Source organism: Puntigrus tetrazona, chromosome 7 (genome assembly GCF_018831695.1).
Source record: "Puntigrus tetrazona isolate hp1 chromosome 7, ASM1883169v1, whole genome shotgun sequence".
Classification (NCBI taxonomy): domain Eukaryota; kingdom Metazoa; phylum Chordata; class Actinopteri; order Cypriniformes; family Cyprinidae; genus Puntigrus; species Puntigrus tetrazona.
In genome coordinates this window covers 7,240,189-7,258,187 of record NC_056705.1, presented here as the reverse complement: position 1 = coordinate 7,258,187, position 17,999 = coordinate 7,240,189, and the positions used below count along the sequence as shown (strand labels likewise).

Sequence of the window (17,999 nt, the reverse complement as noted above, 5' to 3'; positions counted from 1 at the left end):
CGCGGTGCGTCGCGTCGAACGCGTAACCGCGATCTGTGATTGGTCGGCCGCGCTTCCATCCCCGGCTCCGGGACGCGTTTATAAACGCATTGCGCAGACGCGCCCGGATCCGCCGTCGCGCTTCTGCGGGGAGAAATCAAACCACACGAACTCCAGATTTTCAGAGGATCCAACCAAAGTCTGCTCAGACTCGGAAGTGCGCCGCAGATCGAGGCGCGAGGTGAGTCCGTTTCCTGCACGCGACACTTTCACACTTTGTTTCACTTTTGGGCTCTCTCTCCTGTTCTCTGACGGCAAATGCGCCTCGCGTAAAGTTTGCGTTGTCGGAATGATTGTTGGTCGGGTAAAAGCCGCCTTGGCATCTTTTAGAGTTTAAAAAAAGGTTGCGTCCAAAAAGGTGGGTGTTACTTCGTTTCCTTGTTTTGCAAACTGGCCTTTATTGGCTCTGGTGTTAGTCGCGTGCACGCGTCGCTGTTATGAAGCGAAAAAAATCCAGTAGCGCGAGTGCGTGCGTTCACGCGCAGCCGAATCCGTTTCTAAGAGCTGATGATCTTTGTTTGCGTCTAGATTGAATTCGCATTGACTTCTCTCTAGCATCTAAATAGTCTGAGGCTGAATGCATGCATGCACGCACGGCTATTAAAAGCCCTTTAAACACACACACACACACACACACACACACACACACACACACACACAGCTGTTGTGGTCAGGGTGGGTTTACAGAACGACATGGGAAATGATGAAAGCAAGGACTGTTTCACCATATAACCCTATTATTTCTTATCTAGCATCCACACCCAGACTGCTTTGGTAGCACCAAGGAAAAACCTGCAGTGTTACTTCGGTTTAACCGTTTAGGTGCCACGGACTCCGTAGAAAACCTTTCGGCGCTTGTGTTTTATCCGGCTTGCATCACACCTGGATGTAACCTGAGACGCAGAAGTGTTAGTCTGCCCTGGTTGTATCACAGCAGACACTAAAGCAGCGTTTCCACACCACTATTTACAGGAGGAAGAGAGGGCATGTGCCGCGGCTTACAGGAGTCAAACCGCAGAGGGAAGAGTGTTATTGTGTGTGTATATGAGAGTAAAGAGTGCAGTGACTGCTGGGTGTTGTCTGTGAATTTTATGAGAGACGATCAGGCACACCCTAAATACAAGGAAATCCTACCTGTAGGCTACAGTGATTAATGTGTGTGTGTGTGTGTGTGTGTGTGTGTGTGTGTGTGTGTGTGTGCACATATGCACAAAGAAATCTATTCTGTTCTAGTCTTTTCAACACATGATATAATACGGCTGGTGTTCCAGTACGGGTTTGAGGTCTAGTTTTCCCTCTCTATTGGATTGCCTCGCTCTGATTGGATCTTTTCAATGAGGTTTGGCGGCGTGTCTTTACTCGTCTCTCGTCAGCCCGTCCTTCGCCAGAGACCGATTCGGTGGTTTTGGTTCGGTTTCGTCTGGTAAAGTCCGTCCCGAGTGCCCTCACCAGCAGGTACCGGGGCGTGCGTGTTTCACGAGGGTGGATCCCGCCGGGTTAACGATAGAGCCAGTCGAGAAACACCCAGGACTGCGTTTCCCAGAAGCTAAAGAAAGCAGCCGTCTCTGCAGATTGCGCTTGAGATGTTTTCTGGGAAATGCAAAATGCCAAAAGTAGGTTGTAGGTTACCCGGTTACTCTTTCTCCATGGTTTCATCCAAAATGAAATGCACAGGGATAAAACGGCTACTAAAACGGATCACAAAAAATATAAATGTGCAATTTTTAAAGGATAAAGACGACTACTATCTTCTTGTAAAACGTTTGCTCTTATGAATCTGTTTTTGATGAAGTCAGGCCCGAGTGCCCTCACCAGCAGGAAGGGCTGTATTTGTAGGAAGCCCGTTGTTTTTGTGCCATGCATACGCTCGTGTATATACTTGGGCCTTTCTGTGCGAGTAAGTATTGATGATATGAGTCCTTTGGGAATCTCAGCTCATTTACTCTGCTGGGTGATTTATGAGAGATGTCTGGAGATTCGCCAGGAGCGCCTTGACATCGATTCTCGTCCCGAGAGACCGGGAGACGTTCGGAAAAGAGCTGGCGTGAACCGAGCGAAACCTTCGAACCGAAGAAAAGCATCGCTGAAGACCCGAAGCATGGTTTGCAATGGTCTCCTGGCTTTCAGCTCGGGGTGCTGCGCTAATGCTAAGTCAAGCCCTGACTCAGTTCAACATGCTCTTGGCAGCTCTGGGTCTTTCCGTGAATCTCACGCACCACACCCTTCCACCGCTCCACTTTCCCTCGTTGTTCTGGAGGTCTCTCACGAGCACGGTCCCGTAAAACTCCAACAGATGAGTAGAGTTGAAGCTTGACCGATATTCAGCCCTTAATGTGAACACAGGCCAGGCTAATATTTGTCTGTGGTTGAACAAACAAAGTGAGCGGTACTCGGTTCCTCTGGTTTACCGCAGTGTGAGATCCACGATTAGAGGAGAGGGAAGGTATTAGACCAGTTTAACAAGCTCATCCTGTCATTGCTGGCCGATTGGGTGCTCTGCAGCGAATGGGTGCCGTCAGAACGAGAGTCTAGGTCGTGACGGCAGAGGTCAAGCTTCGTTTGAAAGGAATGCGAGTTTATTCTGCTCGACAGAAGTCTCATGTTTAGCTGTGGGAAGCTTTCTTAGGTTGAGGACACGAAACTCCTATTATGCGCCATTTATATACTGTAGACAGCATTTCGCTTTTTTGGGCGAAAATAGGAGTTTTATGTTCTCAACCTGAGAAAGCGCCCCAAAAAACGCCATTATATACTCACTCTTAAGTTCTTCTAAACCTGTGGGAGTTTTCTTCTGCTTAACGAAAATGATGAAGAATGCTCTTGACCAAACGGTTGACGGTTGCCGTCGACGATGCAATGTATTTTTGTATTTTGAGTAAATGCATGTAAAAACATCTATGTACGTACGGTGTGGTAACTCTCTTTTTAAGCTGTTATTTTGGATTATTAAACACAGTGCGGAAATGCTTTCCTGAGATCTGAACAGTAGCAATGAGCGTTTAATTTGGTTTTTTTTAAGAAAAGTACCGGCCAAATGTAATTGTACCCACATTGTGTGGCTGAGAAACTGAAAATGTACTATAAATGAACTAGTCTGGAAACGTGCGGCCGCTTTTTAACGAAATATGGGGTTAAGTTTGGCTTGAAAGCATCATAATTGTATAATAACGGAATCCATTTAAAACCTCTTCTTCTTCTCTTTTCCAGGACGTCCGATCCAGATCTTTACCTGCAGCCTATTGAATAAATGACATCCAGCATCACCTTCAGCTTTGAATTAACGTACTCATTTCCTGCGTTGTGATTGGCTCGCCTCTGCCCCTTCCTCCGCTCTCATTGGCCGCTTGGGATTAAGTCATATCTGTTACTGCCGGCCCCAGTGAAGCGGCTGGAAACATGGAGCCCATGTACGCCACAGGCATGGCGGCGAAGCTGCGGAGTCAGTGGGACCGGGACGCCGGTTTGGGTCAGAACCACAATGCTCTGAAGTTCTTGGGGCAGGATTACGGCTCGCTGAGGGCCCAGTGCCAGCAGACCAGGACCCTGTTTGAGGACCCGCTGTTCTCGGCCAGCGCTGCTTCTCTGGGATTCAATGAACTGGGTCCAAGGTCCTCCAAGACGCATGGCGTGCGGTGGATGAGGCCGACGGTGAGCTGCCCGCCAGGGCCGTCAAATACCGCTTCCTGCGTACTCCGTCGCTTCCTGTTGGTCCTCTGCTCTTGCATTTGCTTTGTTTTATGAGAACAGGATGCAGACGAGTTGGTTTCTTCATCAGATTTGGAGAAATGCAGCATTGCTCAGCAGTGAATGGGTGCCGTCAGAATTAGAGTCCAAACATGAAAATATCACGATAATCTACACCAGGCCTTTGTGAAATAACAAGCAAACTTTAAACCGTTTTCCATTTCCATTCCGTTTCCATTGGGAAAAAGTCAATTTCCTGATTTCTCTCCCATCAAAATCCATCCACATGTTTTCCTAGTGCTCTGCTGGCTTGTCAACGGCGCAGATTTCTCTCTTGATTCAGACCAGACCACTTTTTCACCAGAGGAAGCTTTATCACAGATTATGGGCTCCCCGTGATATTTTGGCCAGACGTAACGGTTTGGAGATGGATCTGTTTTTTTAAGAAACACACGGAGGATTGTCGTGATGCTGTTTGGACTCTCTTTCTGACGGCACCCATTCACTGCTGATGCCGTATTTCGCCGAATCCGTTCTGATGAAGAAACCCCATCAGGCCATTCAAGATAAAGATGGTTTTGGGTAAACTTGTCTTTTTTTTTTTTTTTTTTTTTGCATGAGCTGTTTCTCTACTGTTCACACGTTCCCTAGTTGAACCTTTCGCTCTGTTTTTTCACTCTCTGAACACATTCGTAAGCGCTTCTGCGCGCGATGGGTCACCTCTACTGTCAGCGTCCCGCAGGACTTCATGGCTTCTAGTCAGTTCATTAATGCATGGCTTTATATAACCGAGTCTCTCGTGCTTTTTTTGCTAGATGTTCAAGAGCTGTAATGATTTGTCAGGGAAAACATCTACTCATTATGCATTCATTTATCCATTCTGCTTTGCCGCATGTGCGTGTCTATATATATATATATGTATATGTATATATATATGTATATGTGTGTGTCTGTGTGTCTGAATGAGAGACACAATGATCTGCGTTCTGTCGTTCTGAAAATGCAAATCTAATTTGGCGTCACGCGTGTGTTTGCAGGAGATTTGCATGCGTCCTCAGTTCATCATGGACGGAGCGACTCGTACCGACATCTGTCAGGGAGCTCTGGGTGAGTCTGATTTCACCACACTACAACCTCAACCAGCTGTTCACTTACTAGTCCACACTTTCACTGTCTTTCACAAGGTGCCGCTGGGAAAATTTTTATTAAAGACTTTTTTAATCTCACGAAGGCCGCATTTATGTGATCAAAAATACAGTAATATTGTGAATAATTCTTAGAATGTAGCATAACAGTTTTCTAAGTGATTATATGTTAAGATATAATTTAAGCTGCATTTTCAGCATCATTACTGCAGTCCTCTGCGTCATGTGATCCTTCAGGAGCTGATTTGCTCCTTGAGAAACATTTATGATTATTAACTTTTGAAAACAATTGTAATGCTTCATATTTTTGTAAAAACTGATTTTTTTTATTTTTTTTTTGTAAATCAGGATTTTTTTTAATGGCACTTTTGAGCAATTTTAATGCATTCTTTAATTTTATTCAAAAATTACTTTTGAACAGTAGTGTATATAAAATAAATTGCATAGTCAATACTTCAACTTAAGAAAAAAGACTGTAATTTATATATTTAAAAAAAATATATATATTTTTTTTTTTATTTTTTTATTTAATTATTATTATTATTTTTTTTTTTTGCAGAATATATACATTCACTCATGCACAACATTTAAAAAGATGCATTTCAATTAAAAATGTAACATTACAAACTGGATATTACAAATAAATCCACCATCTGGTATGTGGTGTATTTCAAGACGCTTGAAAAGGGAAGGCTGTAGTAAAGTACAGTGTTGTTTACTTTTAAACGCATCGTCTCGTTCATAATTAAAGCCCTGACCCTGCGGTCATTAAACAAAGAGCTGCTTGTCTCATAATGCACTGTACGGCGTTTCAACATGTAAAACCCCGAGCCGTGATTGGTCAGGATGTGTGTGACTGCTGTTGTGCTTTTAAAAGCTTTAGGAAACATGCAAACCGAATGTCTGACTGTCCTCTTTTGTATTTGCTTTGTTTGGGTCAGATGGCTATTTTAAGTTACTCGCACGTTCTCTGGGATGTAATGCGCTCAAAATGGCGCTAGGGCGACACATTATGAAACGCACGTATTATTTTCATTTTCTTTGCGTGCAGAAAGTGTGTTTCATATCGTTACGGTCGAACCACTGAAGGCAGATCCACAGTTCCTCAATCGTTTTACGTACTCTTTCACAGAAAGGCTTCCTGCTGTTGGTGTTAATACATACAGTGATATTTACACACACACAGATTAATTTTTTTTTTTTTAATAAATAAAAATTGTACACACACACACACACACACACACACACACACACACACATATATATATATATATATATATATATATATATATATATATATATATATATATATATATATATATATATATATATATATATATATATATATATATATAATAATAATAATAATAATAATAATAATATAAAAAAATATAAAAATATATAATATATATAAAAAAAAAAAAAAAAAAATATATATATATATATATATATATATATATATATATCTCACCTGTTGTTTGTGTGTGGTGTGTCTTTCTCAGGCGACTGCTGGTTGCTGGCGGCCATCGCGTCTCTGACCCTGAACGATGACCTCCTGCACCGCGTGGTGCCGCACGGACAGAGCTTCGACGGAGGATACGCCGGGATATTTCACTTTCAGGTGCGTCGGAGTGACGAACACCACACCGACAGGGAGAGAGAGCGGCTTTATAATACACCAAAATCAAGCTTTTAAAAGCTTGAGCTATAAAGAAGCTTTTTTGGTTCCCCAAAAAACTTCCAAAAAGAGTGAAGAGTTCCAAAAAGAACCTTTTTTTTGAACCAAGAATTCTAAAAAAAAAGCTTGTTTTTTTTCAGTATTTAGAAGCTTGGAAAGATGTTGGATGTTAAAGGTTCTTCATGGAACCGTGGGTTCTAGTAAATGGAACAAGCTTCATATGTTTAGGGCCGATAAGGTTAAGATGCAGTTGTTTCTGTGGGATTTCATCAGCTCTGTTTTGCTGTAAAGTACCCATGAACTTTGCTCTGTAAACACTCCAACATGAGCAGCGCTGTACAGGTGGTATAAAAGAAAGAAGCGCTGTTTGGAGACGGTCTGTTTCTCGTGTGTGTGTGTGTGTGTGAGTGGTGAATTATTGTGCTGACGTGTGTGTTTCTGGCGAGGGGCGGTGCTGCTCACTGCCGTTCAAATAACCTCAATGAAGTGGCAGAGAGGATTGTGGGTAATGAGATGACATAGCATGCCAAGAATCCTTTAGTTTGTACAGACGGCAAATGATGACACGCTATAAAACCCAGCTCATTTGAGAAATACAATGGTGACGAACACTTAAAATGCATGTTAACGTTACGAACGCTGCTACTGTGCTGCAAGTCTGAATACAAACGTATCGCTACTTTTATTTAGTGCTTTGGAGAAGAGTAAAGCAGTGCAGTCCCGCAAAAGGACTGCACTTTTGCACACACACACACACACACACACACACACACAGATGCTCTAAAAACACACACGTGTTTAATGCATGGTTGAGCATGTGAACAAAACACAGGATCCAAATATGTTCATTAATGCGTCTCTCTCTCACACACACACACACACACACACACACACTGCTAGTTCTGAGTTCTGGCTCATCTGGGACTCGTTTAGATTAAATTAGAAGCAGAAAGGCAGGGAGTGTGTGTAAAACCTGATTATGAGAGAGAGAGTGAATGAGTGAATGAATGAGTGAATGACTGAGAGACTGCAGACTGCTACAGAGATTCCCTCTGGATCATAGAAAATACATTGTGTGTATGGACTGTTCTTGCTGTTATATGACCCTTTAGATGTTTTACACTGAACTGCTTTCATGAAGATTGCATTTTTCCAACTTATACAAAAGCATCACATCCGTGCATATATTTGATCAGGATAGCAAAACGTGTAGTTATGTAAAATGTACGTTTATACGTGGTATTTTTAATTTTTATAATATTTATTCTCTCTCTCTCTCTCTCTATATAATATATATATATATATATATATATATATATATATATATATATATATATATATATATATATATATATATATATATATATATATATATATATATATATATATATTATTATTATTATTATATATATATAAAAATGTCTTGAAGTCTCTCTGATGAACCCAGGAAGCTTCTCAGCACTGATCCGATGCAGCAGAGTTTGAGCTTTATCTGTAGTTAATGTTTTATCTGTGCATTTTTATCATTTATGTGTCGGCGTTATCTCCTTGCTTCGCTTTCATTGGCTTTTGAGTTCCTGCAAAAAAATAACGTTATCACCTACAGAAATGTACCATGCTTACACATTTCGTACATCATCATGATACTTTCACGTTTATGAGGTCTAAAGCCTAAAGTAAAGTACTCGATCATTTAGCTGTGGGAACCAGAAGAGCTGAAGTGCAGCTAGTTTCTGGTTTAGTTTGAAGCGTTCGGTCCCTGCAGCACATGCTTGAGATTCCCGAGAAACATGAAGCATCTTTAAGATAACAGACTGGGGTTACGCTATCAGTCGCTGCAGAATATCTCCACGCTAATGGATGTGTAATAAGTTTAATGGTAATCTACAGATGTGATTATTAGCTGGTTACAGAGCAGGAAGATGGCTGTGTTTGAGAGAGATGCTGTGTGCGCCGCCTGCTGGACATAACAGTTTCATAAAACCTTTCAGAGAAGATGAAGAAGTGAGCTATTAAATGATTATTATTTTGGTTTGTTTTTATATTATTGAGATCGATTGATCATTTATAAAGAACGTTTTGGGATATATATATATATATATATATATATATATGAGTACAAAACATTAAATGATATCCTAGGGAATTGTTTTAAAGCAACAGGACCCTATTCAGCATGTATTTATATTCTCATATATATATATATATATGACACTGTTTTAAAAAAATAAAAATTAATAATAATTTAAATGTGTTTATTTATAAAGTATATATAAATATACATGCATGTATATATTTCAGAAAAATGTTTATATATTAAATGTAATTGTCAAAAGAAATATATTAATGTAAATATATACTGTGTGTGCATTTATTTATACACACACACACTTAATAAATGCACAAAAAACACAATATGCAAACAAATACTTCTGTTTTGCTTGTGATTTACTCACTTGATAGCACTATTGATTTTAAGCGGTTGTTTTAAAAACTAAAAAATAGTTCTTCAGTGGCATCCCTGTGTGTTTTATCCGGAGCGTGCGGTCGTTCGAGGAGTGCCTCTGAACGTCTCTGTCTGTAGTTCTGGCAGTTCGGCGAGTGGCTGGACGTGGTGATCGACGACCGCTTGCCGGTGAAGGACGGGAAGCTGCTGTTCGTTCACTCGGCGGAGGGCGGGGAGTTCTGGAGCGCTCTGCTGGAGAAGGCCTACGCCAAGTACGACCGTCCTCAGCCGTTCCTGTGAACCGAGCGCGGGTTAGCTGCACTTCTTCAGTCTGTTTGCTTCCCCGTCCTTCAGGCTGAACGGCTGCTACGAGGCTCTGTCGGGCGGCAGCACCTCTGAGGGCTTCGAGGATTTCACAGGAGGAGTCACGGAGATGTACGAGTTGAAGAAAGCGCCCGCCGATCTCTTCAGCATCATCGGCCGCGCCGTCGAGAGAGGATCTCTCCTGGGCTGCTCTATAGACGTGAGTTACAGGTGGAGTGGTTAGCTTTTAGGCTTTGGTTTGTGAAGGATTTGAAGGGGTGGCTTTCTGAAGAAAACGCTCAGTATTTTGGGCAGCAATGATAAGCTTGCTGTTCTTTTTTTTTTAAACTGTATACAGGTCACCTGTCTGATGTTTATAGCTCTTAGTGTATAGCTAGTGTAACAAACAAATAATAATAAAAAAAAAAATAATAATTCATCAGTTTTTTTGTAGTTAAAGATTAAGCGCTTTTTAATTAAGCAAATGCTGTAAGGATCAGCATTATCTTAATAATTAATTTTTAGAATGCTTAAAAATTTAATTATTTTATGTTTGTATATTTTCAGTTTATTTGTTTTTAAGTTTTAATAATAATAATAATAATAATAATAATAATAATAATAATAATAATAAACATTATCATTATTTATTATTATTTGTTTTACATTTTAGTTGAGTTTGGTTTTAGGTACAAAGGCAACATTTAATCTTTTTTCTTTTAAGTTAATCTAATATTTCAAATTATCATTCAGATGTTATCATAATTATATATTATTATCAGAGATTACTTAATTTTAATTTGTGATAACATGATTTCTAATTTTGTGCTATTTGCCATATTAATGTAAAAATATATGTATATTTCTTTATATTTCAGTTTATCTATATTTATATATCTATATTTGGTTTCATGTTCAGTTCATTCAGTTTTGTTAGCTTTAGCGCTTTAGAAGCTGTAGTTAACAATAATAAGGATGATTATTTTGCTCATCATGTTAGTTATTAACCTGTTTGTGTTAGTGAAGGTGATCAGTATCTATCTGACTGCATTATGCATGTTTTCGTCCTCAAGATCACTAGTAAGTTTGACATGGAGGCGGTGACCTTCAAGAAGCTGGTCAAAGGTCACGCGTACTCGGTGACTGGAGTGGAAGAGGTGAGCAAGAGACTTGATCACAGAGGCACACATCTGTCAGGTTCCCAGGAGATGTATGAAAGAACCAGAAGCATCTGCCAAATGCATGACTGTAAACGTAAAAGAAATCCAGATTGACTTTAGTATTAATGGTGTGTTTAGGTGGTGTACAGGGGAAACATGACTAAGCTGGTGCGCGTCAGGAACCCGTGGGGTGAGGTGGAGTGGACCGGAGCCTGGAGCGACGAGTGAGATTCACACCAGTGTGCTGATTAGTGCCTCGTTCTGACTGATGAGTGCTCTGACGTGTGTGTGTGTGTGTGTGTGTGTTCGTTCAGCTCTCGGGAATGGGACAATGTGGACCGCTCTGTCCGGGGCAGATTACAGAATCGCAGTGAGGATGGAGAGTTCTGGTGAGTGGATCACTATCAGATGAGACCACACACACACCACTTTTGCAATGACCTACAAATGTCCGCAAACTCCTCTGAACAACTAAACGGCTCTAGAAATCCTATAGCAACAACACAAAACCATAGCAACAACATATACGTGACCTGTAAACTGTTCCCAACGTCTTAGCAGCAACATGGCAAAAAAAACACAGGACGCCTTTGCAATAAAACTCACATTGTCCTTAAAGTGTATATCTCTTCTTTTTAACAACCTATACATTCATTTTAAACCATGCAGACAGAAACATAGCAACGCCCCAGAAACAGAACCAACAACTCAGAACACTAAAGCAGCAACCAGTAAGTGCCCTACAAGCCATTTAAAACTTATCAACGACCTACCCTGTAGATTGTGCTGAACGCCCTAGCAACCACACAAAACCCCCTAAAACGGTCTAATAAACCATTCAGAACCAAACATTTAACAGTCAAACAAAACACCCTATTAACTTATAAATGTCGTGGCAGCACCTTAGAAACCACCTAAAAAAACCCTGTAAACAATTCAGAACATAGCAACACCCTAGAAACCATCTAAAAATCGTGTAAACAATTCAGAATATCGCAACACCCTAGAAACCACCTAACAATCCCCTGTAAACAATTCAGACTATAGCAACACCCTAGAAACCACCTAACAATCCCCTGTAAACAATTCAGACTATAGCAACACCCTAGAAACCACCTAACAATTCCCTGTAAACAATTCAAATATAGCAACACCCTAGAAACCACCTAAGCCCCTCCTGTAAACAATTCAGAACATAGCAACACCCTAGAAACCACCCAACAATCCCCTCTAAACAATTCAGAACGTAGCAACACCCTAGAAACTACCTAAAAAAACTTGTAAACAATTCAGAACATAGCAACACCCTAGAAACCACCTAACAATCCCCTCTAAACAATTCAGAACATAGCAACACCCTAGAAACCACCTAACAATCCCCTGTAAACTATTCAGACTATAGCAACACCCTAGAAACCAACGACCCAAAAACCCCCTTGTAAACAATTCAGAACATAGCAACACCCTAGAAACCACCTAACAATTCCCTGTAAACAATTCAAATCTAGCAACACCCTAGAAACCACCTAAGCCCCTCCTGTAAACAATTCAGAACATAGCAACACCCTAGAAACCACCCAACAATCCCCTCTAAACAATTCAGAACGTAGCAACACCCTAGAAACTACCTAATAAAAAACTTGTAAACAATTCAGAACATAGCAACACCCTAGAAACCACCTAACAATCCCCTCTAAGCAATTCAGAACATAGCAACACCCTAGAAACCACCTAACAATCCCCTCTAAGCAATTCAGAACATGGCAACACCCTAGAAACCAAACAAAACACTTTATCAATTTCCGGGTCTCTCTCTGACAGGATGTCGTTCAGTGATTTCCTGCGTGAGTTCACTCGGCTGGAGATCTGTAACCTGACAGCAGACGCTCTCCAGGCGAGTCAGGTGAAGAAATGGAGTACGTCACTGTATCAGGGCGAGTGGAGGAGAGGAAGCACGGCCGGAGGATGCAGGAACTTCCCAGGTACAGCAGGGGACGGAGAACAGCAGGTCAGCGGCAGGAAAACCACCAAATCCTCATCTGCTTCTTTTGTTTCTGCAAACCACAGCCACGTTCTGGATCAACCCTCAGTTCAAGGTGACCCTAAAACACCCGGATTCTCCCGGCCAATCGGATTGCAGCTTCCTGGTGGCGCTGATGCAGAAAGACCGCAGGAAAAAACGGAGAGAAGGACAGGACATGGAGACCATTGGATTTGCCATTTATGAGGTCAGAAAGCAGGCCTCTTGTGTTTTAACTTGTATAAAGTTTCTGTTCATGTGTTTTCGACTACTTTTCTGACTGGTTGCAATTTTACCTTTTAATTTTGCAGGTGCCAAGAGAGGTATGATGAGAGCCACCTGGGGCCTTTAAAATCAAGTGCCATTTATTTATATATACACACGTGTGCGTTATATAGTACGGATTGTTTCAAACTGGCTTGTGAGATGATTCAGACATTTGAAGGCCTTTACATACTAGAAGAGAGTCAAATATTGAGAAGTTAGACTAAACTTGGTTTCACTAATAACTGCATAAATTGTTTGTATTTATACTCACAAGAGTAAAAATGCATAGTAACAACCTATAAATGGCCTACATGTTTTTCATTGCTACGTAGCAACACCCTGGCAACAACCTATAAATTACCTTTAAATTGTTTAAAACACCTTAGCAACAACATAGCAACTCATGAGACGTTGCTTTAAACTGGTTAACTAGCTACCACCTAAGAACCCAGATGACACCCTAGAAACCACGTTGACCAGCCTAGAAACAACCCATTAATGCCTTATAATACGTTTATATCACCTTTAGATGCTATACACAAAACCATAGTAAAAATCTATAAATCAGAACACCTTGGCAACTACATAGCAACACCCTGGTAACCCATAATAAAAAATTTTGTCCTGGCGAATAGACACTACCCCAGAAATCACATAGAACCCCTAGCAACACCCTAGAACCCCTAGCTACAACCTAGAAACCGCACAGACAGAAACAATGTGTAAGTGCCATGTAAACTGTTCAAAACACCTTAGCAACCACACACAACACCATAGCAACAACATACAAATCAGACCACCCAAGCAATTACATAGCAACACCCTGGCAACCCTTAAGAAGACGTTTTGCACTGGAAAATAGAAATGTCCCTAAAAACCACCTAGGATACCTAACAACACACTAGAAACTTCATAGAAACCCTAGCAACACCCTAGAAACCGCACAGACTATCACAGAAACAATGTGTAAATGCCATGTAAACTGTTCAAAACACCTTAGCAACCACACACAGCACCATAGCAACAACCTATAAATCATAACACCTTGGCAACTACTTAGCAACACCCCGGCAACAAACTTTACACTGGCACATACCACTCACCGTTTTGCATATTTAGAAAAGATGGCGAATGTTCCTGAGGAAAGATGCGGCGGGTTTCGAAAGCGCTAACGCTGTGTGCTTGTGCTCAGTTCGTGGGGAAGTCCGGTGTTCACCTGAAGCGGGATTTCTTCCTGTCTCACGCGTCCAGCGCTCGCTCGGAGCTCTTCATCAATCTGCGGGAGGTGAGCTCGCGCTTTCGGCTGCCCGCCGGCGAGTACATCATCGTACCCTCCACCTTCGAGCCGCAGAAAGAGGCGGACTTCGTGCTCAGGGTGTTCTCAGAGAAACCTGCCAACTCAGAGTAAGCCATCCAGCTGTTAGGATTAAACACGAGCTTTCTCGACAGGCTCCGTAATTAAGAACACATCCTGTGCATCATTTCCCCAAAATATATATAATTCATCCTGCATGCATCCTGTAGTGTCCTATATGTGCGGCAAAAGGCATGCATCCGCTCGAAGCATCATGGATTAGTCATAAAAACACTTTACGTGTTTTGTTTAGCAAGAATGTGTTGTTACGTTAAATTCTGGTCTTTTAAGGTTTGATTCGAAACCCAACTTTAACAGCATTTCTGTTCATCTAGCGAAGATCACCGATTGATCTCCGGCTCATATCGTGCTTCTCTTTTGTGTCCTTCAGAGAAATGGATGATAAAGTGACGGCTGATATTCCTCCGGAGGTGAGCTGGTGGTTTCTGGTGGTTCGGTGAGGCTGGAATGCGTTCATCTGTTCACGAGTACATGCTCTTTCTTGATCGCTTTAGCACCGTCTGGATGAGAGCCAGATTGACGCCGGGTTTAAGAGTCTCTTCAGACAGCTGGCCGGAGCGGTGAGGGGCTGATCAACCTTCAACGATAAATATCACGCCTCGTTCATGTGCTAATCGAGTGTTTTCTAGGACATGGAGATCAGCACCACGGAGCTGCAGACCATCCTGAACCGAATCATCTCCAAACGTGAGATCTTCACGATTCAGTAGCTCTTCTGAGACGGTCACAGGAGTTAAATACGTCTTCTGCCGGCTGTTATTTATTTGTGCTTTTAAATCTGAATTTTTAGCAATGAACCTAAAACAGCTTAAAGTAATGACTAGAAGTTGTGCAGTGCAAAAAATGTTTTTCTTGTTTCCAGCACATCAAGGATTTTCTAGACGAGTAAAAAAATAATAGGTACTATAATAGATACTGAATAATACACACTATAGTAGTATCTAAATAATTAATCATCAATTTTAGCATAGGTTTTTTTTTTACCTTGTTTTCAGCCAAAATATTAAAAGAAAATTTAATCAAGAAGGATTTTAAAAGTTGCTAAATTATTGTATAATAATAGTAATAATCTATATTAACTAGCTAAATGTTATATATATATATATATATATATATATATATATATATATATATATATATATATATATATATATAATTATTATTATTTTTTTTTTTTATTTATTTTATTTTTTTTTGGCTGAAAACAAGGTAAAAATTCTTGGCTAAATTAGTTTTTTGCAGTTCACTTTTCTATTTTAGGTTCGGTTATGTCGCAGTGTTTCCGAGCTCCTGAACTATTCAGCTGTAGAGTTTGTTCTGACGTTTCAGTGAAGCGTTTCAAGATTAAGAGAGCGTTTGTTTCTGGGAGCTCATCGGTGTTGTGTGTCCTCACGCACAGATAAAGATTTAAAGACGGACGGCTTCGGGAAGGAGTCGTGCAGAAGCATGATCAACCTCATGGACGTATCCTTTTTCACACGATCAGGACTCATGTGACTCGGTGTCTTTTCAGTGTCTTTTTTTTGGCACCGTTGTCCTTGACGTGTTTGCAGACGGACGGCAGCGGGAAGCTTGGACTCACAGAGTTTCACGTGTTGTGGGAAAAGATTAAACGCTACCTGGTGAGATGATCTTATAATATATTGTTTTTTCAGACGTAGTGTTTAGTGAAGCTCTTCTAAAGGGGTTAGTCTGGGCTTATATATATATTGCCATGCAAAATATGAATAAAACAAAACATAATAGTATCTCAATAAAGCTAAACTGAACTTTATTTTGGCTAAAATGATAACATAAAATATATAAGCTTTAATGAAGTAGAAGTTGCAAGCTATCGCATTGCAAGCAGCTAAATGTAAAGAGACACGTGACATTTTAATTTAATTTAATAAAAAATCGTGTGCAGTCTGCGGTTTGAAAACCAATGAAAATCGGTCGGCTCTGGTTGGATGATTTATGATACGCACGTGCTTGCAGCAAATCTTCCGAGACCATGACGTGGATAAGTCAGGCACTATGAGCTCTTATGAGATGAGGAGAGCTCTGGAGGCAGCAGGTACTCGCTCTGAACAGCCTTCTCTTGCTCTGCTCTGATTGGTCTCTGAGTCCTGACTCTCTGTCTCTTCCTCTCCAGGCTTTAAGCTGAACAATCATCTGTTCCAGCTGATCATCCTTCGCTACACCGAGGAAGATCTGTCTGTGGATTTCGACAACTTCGTCACCTGTTTAGTGCGTCTGGAGACCATGTTCAGTGAGTCGAGCATTGATTTTTCATTCCAATAAAAAAAAAAAGTGTAATTTAATATTGCACAAAGATAATATACTATACATAAAAAAAAAAAATACACTGCTATTTATATATATTTTGTAATTTTATATTGCATATGTGCATGTTGTTATTTTAGCGAGTTAATTACATAATTCCGGAAAAATTAATAAAATATATTATAAATTAAATGACATGAAATTATATTTTTATGTATTTTCAATCAAATAAATATAAAATATAAAATTTCAATCAATATATCATAAATATAAAATATATATAAACATAATATATATATTTATAATATATATTATAATATATATAAAGCTGTTACTGACAGAAATGTTTTTATTCATTTTATTTATTTTTATTGTTTTCCAGAGACCTTCACGACGCTGGACACGGATGCCGATGGATTCATTTCGCTCACGTTCTTTCAGGTTTCACTTCATGAACGCACTGCTTAGACGAATCAGTGGTGTTTTCTCAATGATCTGATGCTCTGATTTCTCTCTCTGTTGCAGTGGATTTCTCTGACCATGTTTGCCTGAAATGGACGCAGGTTTCCGCCGATCGTCTGCACTGAGACCGTCTTTTTTTTCTCTAGAGTGCCTTCTTCTTCTTCACTTCTCCAGTGCATCTCTATGGGATAACCAGCCTTAATAATACAACCCCGTTTACGTAGTCTACAGGAAAAACACTGTGCCAAACGCATCTCTAAAGCCAAGGGAAAAACCTCGACAGAGCGTTTACATCGTTTCTGCACTTAGCTGCATGCATTTCTTCAGGAGAAACCTGTTCACGCTTTCTGTGCCAAACCAATTTCAATCGTTCTTCATTTTTAGCACTATTTTACGATCTTTTAGCGAATGTCCTGTCTGAATGTTGCGTGCATAAAGACCGCTGTATTAGAAATATGCATGTGCTGATGATACTGTAGCTTTAGGGGCTGAATTTCGTGCATGCGGTTGTTTTATTAGACCGTTTACAGTGTGCCGAGAAACCAAAGGATCTTTTAACAAGCCAAAAGGGACATGCGTGCGTTTTAAAACTGCCATATACAATCATTTAGTTCTGTGTTATGAACAATGCAAAACATGCATTTAATACAATCTAGACAGAACTGGGAACAGATTAAATCTGTCTTTTTATTTAACAAGACAGCACTTTCTAAAAGGTGGAGGATATTCTTTTCCCCCCTCAATGCCAAGCAAAATGTTTTACGTGTTTTATGTTTTTTTCACTGTTGATTCATTTATTTGGGTTTTTAATAAACTTTCTTTTAACGTTTCCGGGGTTCAGTGTCTTGTTTATATGGCTTTTATCTTAAGTATAAGCTAGTTTCTGTAATAATGTTTATTATATATTAATATTTTACCTGCATGGTTATATATGTGGCTTTATGACCTCATTAATTTTTTTTTTTTTTTTTACATATGTATTTTTTATATTATTTAATCTTTCTCATGAACATTCAGCCAGCTTATACGCATAATATTAATAATAATATTTTTTTCTGTGGTGTTTCAGGAGACACATGTGCTTAATGTGGCGTATGGGGTTGAGAATGCCTTCCCTGATCTCTAGTTTTAGTTTTCATTACTTTTAATTTGTTT

At 40.1% G+C, this 17,999-nt stretch overlaps 1 protein-coding gene across 2 annotated transcripts; it reads left to right on the top strand.

Moving 5' to 3' along the window:
• The first annotated feature begins 63 nt into the window (after positions 1 to 63).
• On the top strand, positions 64 to 17,673 carry capn1 (calpain 1). Of its 2 annotated transcripts, none has more exons than XM_043244725.1 (22): positions 64 to 220; positions 3,247 to 3,687; positions 4,761 to 4,830; positions 6,371 to 6,489; positions 9,131 to 9,264; positions 9,347 to 9,515; positions 10,369 to 10,452; positions 10,594 to 10,679; positions 10,770 to 10,844; positions 12,277 to 12,437; positions 12,523 to 12,683; positions 12,787 to 12,798; positions 13,935 to 14,146; positions 14,488 to 14,527; positions 14,612 to 14,677; positions 14,747 to 14,804; positions 15,517 to 15,581; positions 15,671 to 15,739; positions 16,095 to 16,173; positions 16,252 to 16,368; positions 16,765 to 16,823; positions 16,908 to 17,673. In XM_043244725.1, exons 2-22 carry the CDS (start codon positions 3,436 to 3,438, stop codon positions 16,932 to 16,934), a joined length of 2,115 nt encoding a protein of 704 aa, XP_043100660.1. In that variant the 5' UTR covers positions 64 to 220; positions 3,247 to 3,435; the 3' UTR covers positions 16,935 to 17,673. The 2 variants fall into 2 exon arrangements, with proteins under 2 accessions (XP_043100660.1, XP_043100661.1); XM_043244726.1 differs by lacking the exon at positions 64 to 220 and adding an exon at positions 256 to 397.
• The last annotated feature ends 326 nt before the right edge of the window (positions 17,674 to 17,999 follow it).

What these genes read in the sequence shown, in the direction of transcription:
- capn1 (XM_043244725.1), top strand. Translation starts at nt 3,436, where the DNA reads ATGGAGCCCATGTACGCCACAGGCATGGCGGCGAAGCTGCGGAGTCAG. An exon ending in CGGCTGATATTCCTCCGGAG is followed by an intron (nt 14,528 to 14,611) that starts GTGAGCTGGTGG and finishes TGATCGCTTTAG; the next exon opens with CACCGTCTGGATGAGAGCCA. An exon ending in TTTCGCTCACGTTCTTTCAG is followed by an intron (nt 16,824 to 16,907) that starts GTTTCACTTCAT and finishes TCTCTGTTGCAG; the next exon opens with TGGATTTCTCTGACCATGTT.